The 12,844-nt window shown below is 50.9% G+C and overlaps 1 protein-coding gene across 2 annotated transcripts in view; it reads right to left on the reverse strand.

Annotated features, from left to right (window-relative positions):
• The window catches only part of PIK3R3 (phosphoinositide-3-kinase regulatory subunit 3), a 77,805-nt gene that overhangs the window by 28,758 nt on the left and 36,203 nt on the right, over positions 1 to 12,844 (reverse strand). Inside the window, exon 1 of one of the 2 annotated variants that reach the window (XM_063166025.1) lies at positions 3,519 to 4,148. The exons of the other annotated variant lie outside the window; for it this stretch is intronic. Within the exon in view, the coding sequence (XP_063022095.1) occupies positions 3,519 to 3,624 (106 nt within the window). The 5' untranslated portion in view covers positions 3,625 to 4,148. Of the gene's footprint in view, positions 1 to 3,518; positions 4,149 to 12,844 lie in introns of those variants that run through there. 2 annotated transcript variants of the gene reach the window in all.

Here is a 12,844-nt window from a genome sequence, read left to right on the forward strand (position 1 = left end):
ATGCCAGTGATGCATGTATAAATGCAAAATTAAGTGTAAGCAGGAAGAAAAAGCATGAGGTAACACGAGTCACCCTTCTGGTTGTCACCACTGTGGTGCCTGTGTTGGTTGTACTGCTCTAAATTCTGCTTTGTGAGGCTGGCAGAGCTGCATCCCTAGTTCCACCTCTCTGTTTGGGAAAACTGTCCCAACTCCTACGTTTAGGATGGATTAAAGCCTAGCAGAAAGCTTGCAGTTCCTTGTTACTGGATAGCCTCTCCTCGAGTTGAGAAAAAAGTGACACGGGGTATTATTACTTTTATTTCTGAACTTTAGAGCAAACCTTGTAGCAGAGAGGCTCCGGGACTGCTCTGAACATCCATTTACACCTACAGCCCGAACAGCAAACACAAGCACACTGATAAGCTGGTGCAGGTGCACTGAGGCCTGACAGAAGCTCCGGCTGCGCTGCAGGCTGCCTGCCATCACCAGATTTTATTTCTGCATTATTATTGGGCAAGGCTAAGGTGGGTATTAAGACGGCCTGCCAAGATAAATTAAAGTTCTACCGACGTTTAACGAGAAACAGTATCCCCACCCTCGGCTCGGAGGTTACGGGTGACACCGCACATTATGCTCACCTTGCTTTTGTCTTCTGCCTCAAGTTTAGACGCAGTAAAATGTAATCAGGGGCAGTCATGCGTGAGCACAGACACTCTGCTCCCGGGATCCGCCAGCGCCCGGGCGCTGCTGCGGCACAGAGCACAAGCGGGGATGTCTCGGCTCAAGTTGTGCGAACAAAGGAGCGCTCCGGCTGCCGAGGCAGCGGGGCCGAACACCGCTGCTCTGGGGGGCTGCCGAGGCAGCGGGGCTGCACACCCCTGCTCGGGATGCTGTACACCGCTGCTGCTCTGAGGGTGCTGCACACCACTGCTCGGGATGCTGTACACCGCTGCTCTGGGGGGCTGCCGAGGCAGCGGAGCTGCACATCCCTGCTCGGGATGCTGTACACCCCTGCTCTGAGGGTGCTGTACACCCCAGCTCGGGATGCTGTACACCGCTCCTCGGGATGCTTCACGCCGCTGCTCTGGGGGGCTGCCGAGGCAGCGGAGCTGCACATCCCTGCTCGGGATGCTGTACACCCCTGCTCTGAGGGTGCTGTACACCGCTCCTCGGGATGCTTCACGCCGCTGCTCTGGGGGGCTGCCGAGGCAGTGGGGCTGCACACCCCTGCTCTGGGGATGTCGCAAAACCCTGCTTGGGATACTGCACACCCCTGCTCTGAGGATGCTGCCCCATACCCCTGCTCTGGGGGTGCCCCGCGCCCCGTGCCACCTCTCATCCTCCCAGGAGCTCCGGCCACCGCGCCGGGAACGCTGCGCCGAAAAACCTTCACAAATTTTTGTTGGAAGCGGGCCAAGTGGAGCTCTGGTTGTTACCGGGTGCAAAGGCGGTGACTTTATCCCAAGGCACGCCGAGGGTTTAAGGCTTCCAAATAAATTCCTCCACACTCCCCTTAGGGATGACCTATCATCCCAGGGCAGAAAATGCCTTCCCACCCTGCCTCTGGAGAGGGGGAAAGCAGAACCCTCCTCTGCCACACTCTCCCTCCCTCCCCCTGCAATTTAAAAGTTGCAATTCCACGAAATCAGGACAAACACATGGGGATTATCCCATGCATCATTTCCAGCTCTGCCTCGTCTAGTTTAAAAATATGAAAGATAAAGTTACTGAACACTTCAGGGATCAGCCTGTAACATGAAGTCCTTCTGCTAACGGGTGTTTGGACTGTGCAGATCCTTGATCCCTGACAAGAGGGCTCCAGTGATGGAAGCATTGGCATTATTAATGATAGAAGAGCTGCTTCTTAATGTAAACTTTGAAAGGCTCTGTGAGAATTTCGCATGGCCAAATTCTTGCAGAAACACTGGAAAGTTGTTTTCTAGCCCGTTCATTTTGCCCAGCCCCTTTTAGCAGCCTCCTTGTACTAAGCCATTCAAGGGGCTTTATTTTTTTTTTTTAAATAAAAGCCCCACACTAATTGCTTTAAGTCACCTACAATGGGACTTGAGTTTTTGTTCATTTGATACAAGCACACACAAATACCTCGTGAATAGTTAAAAATCAAAAGCATTTACAAGAAAGATAGCCTTTGAAATTCACAGAAGCAAAGTGATTTGACTGAACTTTAGGCTTTCAGGAGTAACATCTAAAAATAGGTAGTGTCAGCTATGCAAGAATTTAATGAGTAGCGGCCAGTGCTGTGTGTATGAGAGATCTGTCCAATTTTTAAAGTGCCAGAATTACCAAAAGAAGCAAGTACAGGTCCTTGAGATCCAAAAATCTGAGGATGATCACCTCCTCCTGTTTTAATTAAAGTACCACATACCTCCAGAGAGAAAAATACAGCTCACTGTGCTGAAACAAAGAGAATAAACCACACTTGCAGATACATGCCACGATTCAGGCACAGGTTGAAAAGCACACTCTGAAAGTACGTGCCCCATAAAGGACAGCACTTGGAATTACTTATTTGCTATCAATTTCTCTGCAGGTTAAGACTTTTGGTGGCTATTTTACTGTACCTTCTGGCTGTACAGATCAGAGACCTGAGAAGATAAAGGCCCTTCAATTACCTCACTGCTTCAGCCTGTTTGACTCTCACAGGTATAGATACAGTTTCACCAGTACCCATTTATGCTTACTTTAATTCATTTACCACAGAAAGACTCAACCTCCCCTCCTCACAAGCCTTCCCTCCCTCTTAAGACACAAAAGAAACTTTCTGCCCCATCTAAAAACTTCAGGCAAGCAAGGGATAATGCATTTCCCCATTTTCAGCACTAGCAATCCATGGAGGGGGGAGGGAAAAAAAGTGAATCAAATCCTTTTGAACAAGGTTATTAAGTGCTATCAAAGTAATTGTGCCTCCAGGGGTGGATTCCAGCCCGTTCCCAAGTATTATCCCCCCATCACCAAAACCCAGCGACAGCACACACCTCATCTGTCACTGCTGGAAGAGAGCTGCCGAGAAAAGGGTCTTGGAGACTGTAAAAGCGATTAAACTGGAACTGAATGGAGGTGGCTAAATCACCACCATCAAAGTGTTACAGGCACATAAAGGCACACAGGTGAAGAGGATAATAAAAGCGCTCCTCTAGGAGCGAATACAGCCGAAATATACGCTTTTCAATAAAGGTTTTCAAAAAAGGAGACACGGGAGAGGGGTTGCGAGCAGCTCCCCTCCTCCTGCCTCCTTCCACCTCCCCAAAGGCACCATAAATTGCTCTTCTCCTCCCACCTCCCCCACGAAAAAGAACCCCAGTATTAAAATACTTTTGCCCAGGAGACAGCGAGCTCAAGTCCCTGGGAAGTTTACACAAAGTTTAACTACAGATATTAATTTTCACCACCCCCCTCCCCCTCTCCTTTTATTTTAAAAGGGAAAAGTCAGCAGGAGGAGGGAGGGCAGGGATGGACGGCAGCCCCCGACCCGCTGACAGGGGTGCGGGGCCAGCTCGCAGGCTCCGGCTCCCTACCTGGAGGGTCCATTTCAATGTAAAATATCAGCTCAGTGGAATAGGGCATCATCACTTCCCTCCAGTCCGTGTCATCGCGGTCCATATCCCACAATGTGTTGTACATCGCGACAGCCAAGTCCCGGCAGGGTTAGAAGTAAGAGGTTGGATAGCTCGGCTTTTAATCGAGAGGTGGGAAAAAAATGGGAGGGATTAAAAAGCAAAAAAAAAAAAAAAAAAGGAAAAAAAAGCCGAGAAGAATTCACCTCGCTGTAAAATAACACTTCTAAAAAAATTTTAAAATCGCAAAATTCAACTTAAAAAAAAAAAAGCCTCCACGCAAGTCACCTCAGCAGCTGCCCTAGCTGCCCTACAGGAACTAAAGGTAGGTAGCAATATATATAATAATATATATATATATAGAGTGCTTCTTTTTGTTGAAAAAGACACCTTTCCACAGGAAAGCCACTTTCCTGAATTCTTTCTAAAAATCGCCGTTTTCGGGGTATTTTTAAAACACCAGCCAAACAAGCTCCCCACAGGGAGATGGTGGGAAGAGCGGATAAAAAGGGGCGATTTCAGTCTCTGGATGAATTCTTTCCGCCGGCGGAGGACGAGAAAGGAGGCAGCGGCGGCGGGCAACAATACGGGCGGGCGCGGAGCCCGAGCGGGGCGGGCGGCGCTGTGCCCGCGGTGCGGAGCGGAGCGCGCCGGCGGGGCTGGCTGCGCGGGGCTCAGCGGCGGGCGGGCGGCCCGCGGCGGGGCCCGCCGTGCCCTGCTGGCGGCGCGGGGCGGCGGGCGGCGGTGGCGGCGGGCGGCGGGGCCGGGCTCGGGGCGGCCGCGCTCGGTGACATTTTAAGCGGCTCTGAGGGGCCCGGCCGCCGCCACCCGCCTCTTGCCGGGGACCGGGCCACGCCCCCCCGGCGCCAGGGGGGCGGGGCTTCGCGCCGGCTCTTTAACCCCTTGGAGGTGAACGGGGGTGTGTGTGTGCGGGCGCTTCCACGAGGCGGAGAGAGGGGTGGATTAAAAAAAACACATAAAGGGGAAACGTGCCTCTTCGCACCGACGAGACAGACCCAAATAGAAAGCTTAGCACAGAACAAAAGTCTGCTTCCCCCCTTTTCTGGCTTTTATCCGGCTCGCTTTCGCCACTTTTCTCGACGCTTTTTCACAGTGTCCCCCCCGTGCTGAGGCGCGCAGTGGCGGTGGTATATCCCCTGGCTGGCCGGCCGCCAAGGGGCCGCTGCCGCGGAGCACGCGCGGGGGGCGGGGGGAGCGGAGCGCAGTTGCCAGAGCTGCTGCCTTTGTCTGAAGGAGCAGCGAGCGCCGGGATTGGCAGAGGGCTGCGGGCGGTCCTGCCAATCAGCGAGCGGCCGGGCCGGCCGGCTCGATGGCGATTGGCCGCGAGCGCCGGTTACTAAGCGGGACAAAGGAAGGCGAGCGCTGAGGCGAGAGCTGGGTTCGGGGGGCGCGGGGTGACCGGCCCCGCAACCGGCCCCGCAACCGGCCCGGCAGCTCCCCGATACCGCCGGCCCCACCGCTGGCACCGGGGAAACTCCTCCTGCTCACACCGCCGGCGGGGCTGCCCCCGCCCCCAGCCGGTGCGCCGCAGCGCCGGGGCTACCTGGCACCCTGCAGCCCGGGCCGGCCGCCGTGTGGGGATGAGGGAGGCCCGCGTACAGGGAACCCTGTGCAGGTAGAGCCGCTGGCCACATCCCCGGCGGGAGCCTGTCCTGACTGAGCCCTCAGCCGCTGCACTGGCCACAAACACTGACCAAACACTGGCTCCCCTCCCTCCTCTGCAGGGCCCTGCTGTGTGAGCCACGTAATGTACGTAATAACCTGTCCATCTCCGAGGGCACCGTAACTAACCGGTGTCACCCGCGAGCAAAACCCGACGCGCTTTCGAGTGACATAACCAGCGGGGGGAAAAAAAAAAAAAAAAAGCCAAACCAAAAAAAAAACCAAAACCAAAAACCACAGGAAAAGGCACCAAACTGGGTGTCTGTCTGTCACCAGGTATGGGATAAGTCTGAGCGGCAAACACGGCCGAAACGGAAGCTCAGCCTGCCTGGCAGCCGCATCCCGATGGGCAGCCACAGCCCGCAGGCACCGGCGGGAGGCAGGAGCGCAGCCAGCTCGGCACTCAGCCTCGCTTTTGGCGCGGCGAAGCATCCTTAGAGAAAGGCTGCTGCTGAGAAATTAAGGAAAAGTCCTTTCCCGAGACTCCCGACCAGTGTCAGAGGCATAAGGATGGACAACACCTTGATCTGCTGAGGAAATCTCAGGGAAGGTTGGAAAACCCAGCACTGAAGTTGTCTGCTTTATTTGCACTTCAAAGCATAGAAGAGCAAGTGACGAATAATTTGTCCTGCTCTGGCATTAGCTCCTGAAAACACCCTTCTGGCTTGGCTGAACCTTAGGGTGACTGCGACATTGAATAACTGAAAGGCTGTACCCGATGGAAGAGTGTGAGGGAAGATCTGAAGTTTGCTGATGTATCACAGCTTCCACAGCAAGCAATTTAGAGCAGCCTGCTCCAGGAGCAGAGCTCCTTGAGGGATGGATGGCTGCAGAAGAGCACAGGGCTTTGATTCAAGTCACTCACTGTACATAAATTAATTTTATAAACCCATCCACAAACTCTGATTAATCCACGATAACCAGATATGATTCCTTTTTCTAATTTTTAAATTAAATTATTGAGCTGATACCATGTATCAGCTCCAGCTTCTTCAAAGGGAAATGCCCTCCTTGGAAGCACAGCTGGCTCCCCCAGTGAAAATTTAACTTTGTGCTTTGTGCCCAAGCCATCAGCTGCCCACTGGCAAGGTGTGGGGCATCCCACAAGGGCCAGGCATGAAGTGAATGCTGCTTTGCAGGCCCTGCAGAGCTAAAAACTGGGGCTGTGATCCCTATGGCAGCCCCAAACTTAGATTAGCAGCTGTGGCAGAGAGGGGGAAGGAGGCAGACTCAGGTTGAAATTCATTTTCCCCCTTCCTGCACCTCATTATAAGTTCCACCCACATAAGACCTAATTACTTGGCTTTTATGCTGGCAAAGTGGATTTCATCCTTGCTGTTTCCCATGGTGGTTGCCTTCATTTTCATGGCGGCACTGATGGTTACAGCTTATTGATGTTTTCACTTTAGTGATTTAAAGCAGAATACATTTTGTTATTAGCACTGGTTTCTCTCATTGCTGCTTTAATCAAAGATGCAATTTAAGGCAGAGGATTGTGTGTAATGGTAAACAGTAGGATAATGCCTTGAGAGAACAGAATATTAATGTGTTTTTATTTCTCAAAACTGTGCTTATAATTTACCCAAGATTGCTTGGCTCCCAAAACACACATAGGGGGTGCTCCCTTTCCTACCACACTGCCTGCCCTGCACCAGGGATGAGCATGGTGTGCCCAGGGGGGAGAGGGAGGCACATCTGCTGCCTTACACACTGCTAAACCCCCTCTGCCTGTGCCTCTCCCAGGTCTGAGCATCGGAGAGCAGAGACAAAACCGGGAGCACGCTGAGGGCTCGGGATGCTCAAGGTCTGGGAGTGCTCCCACTGCTAAAACCTGGCCATGCAAACCCAACATGTCATCCCAAGATGGGAAAAGCTACAATCAAACACTGAAACAAAACAATGGTGATTTGGCAGTGCCTGAGCAGGGGTCAGAGTGCTGGAAGAGGAGACCTGGTGCCCCACACTACTGACTGACAAGGGGCTGAAAGACAAGCAGTGAGCCCAGTGCCTGCTGCCTTCCCAGCATCCCCACATCCCGTGTTGATGGCTGTGCATTTGCTCACTTTCCTCTCCTTGGATCTGACAATTTGCATTTCAAGGCAAGATTAAATATTGAAGTTTTGAGCGCTTCCATGTGCTTCAGGAGGAGCTGAGCAGACCTGCACTGGAGCAGACTGAACACAGAAAAGCCATTTGTGCCAAACTGCTTGGTTTCCTCTTTGCCGAGCCATGATAATGTGATATCCGACAGCTGAATGTAGGCCACAACAGGCTTTTATAGTTGGAGGGCTGCAAGAGGGAGGGGGGCTGGATCCACAGTGCTGCCAGCCAAATGCATGAAAAGGATGAGAGATGTTTGGGGCAGGCAGGAGACTCCTGGGCAATCCCAAGATCCAGATATTAGCTGCACTGTTAGCACGAGCTCAGGGCCTGCTGGAGGGCAGCTTGGAGAAGGCAAAACTGTGTTGACATCAGCAAGGACAACTCCCTGGCCATCAGTAGATGCTCCATGAAATGACTGGCCTTTTGCTGCTCAGACACTGGGATTTTTGGAGAATGTGCCAGCTTCCCATGGGGGCAGCCACACCTTGCAAGGAACAGCACAAGAACAACCAGTTATGGCAGATTGGTTTGGTTAACGGATTTTCCTGCCTGTTTCTCAGCTCCTGGTGACGAGGAGATGAGGGAAGGTGTGAGGGTTTGTCTGTTTTGGCTCAGATGCTGCTGCTGGGTCGCAGTGTGGCTCAGCACACTGCAGACCAACCCTGGGGCTTGCTGGCAGGAGAAGAGGTGTTGGCAATGGCAGAGGTTCATCCTGCCTTCCTGAACCATGGCGACAGTGCAAGCACCATCTTCCCCTTCAGTTGTACAGTCTGAGCCCCCAAAGAGCCACAGAGACCACAAAGCTTTTGCTGCAAGATTAAGAGTATTAATCCCTGCAGGGGTGAAGCAGCAGCAGTTTGCTCCTCTGCATCCTCCAGAACCTTCATGTGAAATGTAATGGGTGTTTTTAACAAGGACTGTGCTTCCTCTCTCTGCTTTATAGTCATTTTATGTCCTAACAGGCTGCAGAACAGTTGCCTCACTCCACCCCAGATGCGGCCACATTTCTGTGGTGAGGAAAAACTCTGGCAAGTGTGCTGAAGTCGGGTGCTTTGGTTTGAAAATTATACATTGCATTAAAAACCTGTATTAAAGAATAATATGCGGTCTGCAAAAAACATTCAAATGAAACACTTCAGTGTTAGGAAGTGTCTTATTTACATCAGGGAGAGCAGCTTGTGCCCTTTTCCCTCCCCTGTCTGCTGGGTAAGGAAGGAGTTTGAAATAGGGGCTCATGTCCATAAAGGTTGGAACACAAGGCATGCACATAGAGCTGAGCTTGTGAGGAATCATACATTAGGCATTTCCTAACTTAAAAGCACTTGGCTTTGCATTGTAAACAACATTCTTTTAACATAGGAAATAACATTTTAAAAAAATAAAGAAAAAGATATTTTAAATAAATGTCTGCAATGTAGGTTGTTGCAGCTGGACCTAAGGTATTCCTCAGCAAGGCTTGGACTGGCCTTTCCTCTCTGCTCCAGAGGCTTCTGCCCAAAAAAATTCAGGAGTAACGGTCTGGGATGGAAGCAGAAAGCTGCTCTCCTGCAAGGGGAGAGGAGGAGGCGTGTGTGGCTTTTGCAGCTGGACAGTGGATGCCAACCCCGTGCTCTGGGGTGGGCACATCTACACCTGGAGAGTGCCCAGGGATGGATGAGGGGGTGGGCACAGGGGTGAGGGTGAGGGAAAGGGCACGCTGCACTGAGCTGTGCTGAATTGCTGCTTTGGCAGACAGCACCGGGCCAGCTCTTTAGAAAGTTCATGTTCAGTTATTGTGTTGACAGGCTGCCAAAGTTTTCCTGAGGAATGCAGGCAGCAGAAGGGAAATGGTGATTTTCAAACTTTTTTTTTTTTTATAACTCAGCCAAACCAGAATGGAATTTCATGGGAAAAGTGAAAGGTACATCTCTAGCCTCGGGGCATCTTTGCTGCCAAGTTTCAGGGTCTGGCTGCAAACAATGGAGGTGTCGGAGCATCTCCAAAGCGGAGCACCCTTGCACGCACTCACATGTGCTCACGCACACTCACACACACGCTGGAAGCATCTTCTCTAATGGTGACTGCTCCCAGAAAACTGACATTAACCCACAGCGCTTTAAAAAGAGTATGCGCGGTGTAAAAGCCGGCGACAAAGCAGCTGATGAAAGGTTTGCGGCTTGGGAGGACATTTCGGTGCTCTCCCCAGCCCGGGCCTGGCGTGCAGCCAGCCATGGGGGCACCGCTGCTCTCCACATGCTCTTCACTAGGTCAGTCCCCGAGCCACGGGGTATTTTTGCAGGTCTCCCTGCCCCTAGGAAGGGCAGGAGGTTTAAGCTGCCCTCCTCCTCCTCTTGCACAGAGGAGGAGAGCAGCCGGTGAGCCGGGCTCCAGCGCTGCAGCACCCCGGGGTCTGCGGGGCTGTGGAGCCGGGCTGGGGAACTGCCAGTTACCTTATATTTTCCAGTACACTAATTTCTCTTGTCATCTTGCCAGTGACAAACAGAGAGAGTTAAACAGAGCAATCCATTAAAGAAGCAGCCTGACAGACCGATTGTTAAGGGTTTCAGCGATCCCCATTTACACTGGCTTGAAAAAAATTTTGCCTCGAGCAGCTCCAATTACAGAATTATCGGACCACACTCTGGTCCCTTTGTGCACTTCGCATCTCTGTCATCGTTCCAGGCCTCCCTCTATTTTGTTGCTTAGAAATGGTGAGCAAAATGGAAGGACACTTGTAACAAATTCAGAGAAATTAGAGGGGGGATAAAAGAGAGAGAGAAAAGCTCCTTCCCTGATTCTAATGTCTTAAGCCAGGACACTTTTAAAATGTAACACTGTATAGGAATTTAAAAAAATATTTTTCACTTCCTCTATTCATTGCTTTAATGCACTGGAACTACTTTCTTAGATTTCCCCCCCTCCCTCGAGGAATGTACAATAACCACTCTGTAAATTCCTCAGGTCTGATTTTAAGAGGTACTGTAGAACTTTATTCATGGAGGAAAGAAATAATCCCAATACCTTCCTGCAGTAACTCTTTTTAATAAGCATGGCAGTGTATGTTTTGATCCCAGCCAGTGATGCAAGCAGCAGGAAGAGGAAATCAGCATCACCTCTAGGAAAAGCAAGGTCTCAGCCCTGCTCTGCTGACATCCCACTTGGTGACCTTCAGGCTGGATTGCCAGCACAGGTTGAAGGTGGCACCATTCCCGGTAAGAGCAATTCTGAAAAGCCCAGAGGATTTTTACTTCCGCAAAGCAAAGCTTGAGCTCTGTAGATTTGTTATTATTATGAAAAAAACCCCAACACAATTGTTTCCCTACCCTAGGATGCACAGCTGAAGGGTTTCCTAACCCTTCACCTTTGGCTGAGTGAAGCATGGCCCCCATGATGCAGCAGCCACGTGATGTGGACATTATGCCCCCAACCCAGTGTGCCATCACCTATTTATCTTCCAGCAAAGTCTCCCATTCCTGGCCTCCCAAACACTGATTTTACCATCCCTCTACCAGCATTATTCTGGTAGCAGTACCCTCATAAGTCTGCAATATGTAAGAATCTCCTTCTTTCCTTGCAGTGGAGATCATCTGGTTTCAGAGGGAGGGAAAGTGAACAAAGCCACCCCTGGGCAATGCCAGCAGAGGCTGAGATCAACCTTCAGTCCTAATGCACCAGGGAATGCTGCCTTCCCTCTGGCCCAAAACAGAAGGAAGTTTCTCATGGCAGTCCTGACATGCAAGTCCTTTGCCCCCATCCCTTTCCCTGGGATTTGATGGAACTGACCTATTCATTTCTCTGTGTCCAGGGAACCTCACTGCAGCACATCCACACTTGGAGCTCTGCACAGCTGCAGGAACAGAGACTTCCCACCCCAGACTTTGGGTGGAGATGGAAAGCAGGACAAAAACTCCCATAACAAACCTAAAGGGAGCTCTCAAAGGTATTGAAAAGTCCTCTCATTTCTTCTTAATCACTTAGGCCAAGAACTCAAGTGTCGGCAGTGTGTTGGCCAGGGTTGTTTTCCTTGCAGTTATCCACATGCAGTTCATGCCTTGGAAAATGACCCATTTACCATCATGCATTGTTGCTTAGCTACACGCGCTTTCCCTCTAAGTTTTCCCAAATGGAAACATGGCTCTATTTGCTTTGGAGATCATTTTCCCTGGCTTTCTCTGCTTTACAGTAAATAAGCATAAGAAGAAGAACCTCTGAATGCTGAGTGGAGGAATAAAACAAACAGCGCGGTGTAGGGTGAGCATTTAAAATCCGGCATGTGAATGCAATGCCTTCCTTTTCCAGCCAAGGTGATGGGCAGGGAGGGTTTGAGCAAAGGCAACTTGCAGGTCAGGTTCATTAAGACCTTTTTTTGTCTGTCATTTGCATAAAGATTCTTTCCCTGCTGAAGATTTCCAAACAATTTGGTTGAATAATTCTGGGTTCTCAAGAGAAGAGTATTATTTCCCTGGAGGACAGGCGAGACTTAGGGGCACTGAGAACTCACTCTGTGTCTCTGCTGCCATGCTTGCCTTGTGGAATCCTAGGTATCCTCTAGAAACATGCAGGAAAACACCTCCCTTATACCTGCAAGCCAGCACACTACTTTGAGCCACTAGACAAGACTTTATCCATCAAACCTCAAAATCTCCCACGTTCACTAAGTCCTGACTGCACTCTCACAGTGCATGGTGGGCACAGGCTGGCAGATCAGCCACTGCAGCATGAAGTTCAGCTTCTCAGCACACCAGGTCAATCTTTGGAAATCCTGGAATTTGCTGGAATCCTGAGCCCACCAGTGCCTATGCTGCACAGATGTCGTCAAAACATGCAACAAATCCAGAGATTTTGGATAGCACGACCTTCCCAGCCCATGGACAGAGGGACTGTGTGGCACAAATTCAGCCATGTCCCTAGGATCACTGGTCTTGCTTGGCATATGCCTTAAGGTTGAGTTGGTGCTTGTGTCCAGGATTTCCAGATGTCCAGCAGTTCATCTGTTCCTGAAGGATCAGACAAAACTTGCTGCATCTTCAGATTTTACTAAAGACAAAGCTTTTGGGTAAAAAGGCAGCCAAGTGTCTCTCACAACACATAGGTCAGTAGAGAACTCAGGGAAAAACCTTTTGTTTCCTGGTGCCATGAATGTGCTGGCCATGAGCTCTTTGTGCAGAGCAGACACAGCCGTCAGCTGCCAGAGCTCCCAGGAGCAGGACGCTCTGAAGGGTGAGCTCTGCCCTGCCTTCTGCTGACAAAGCATAAAATCTATATTGTCTCTGAGCAGAAAAAGGGGGGAAACAAAGTAAGTCATGTGATGCTGGTTACCAGGCCAAAACACTGAACTGAGGTTTAATACAACAGTTTCCAGGGTGCCAGAAAGTGAAGAGGGATATTGTGCCTATGCAAATCCCGGCTGGTGGGCTGACACAACCAAACACTGCACTCTGTGAGAGCTGCCAGCACCTGAAGAAGCACCTTTACTCCCCTGGCGCTGGGAAGCTCATATCTCGCTTTGACCAAGTGTACAC

This window comes from Melospiza melodia, chromosome 11, assembly GCF_035770615.1.
Source record: "Melospiza melodia melodia isolate bMelMel2 chromosome 11, bMelMel2.pri, whole genome shotgun sequence".
Lineage (NCBI taxonomy): Eukaryota > Metazoa > Chordata > Aves > Passeriformes > Passerellidae > Melospiza > Melospiza melodia.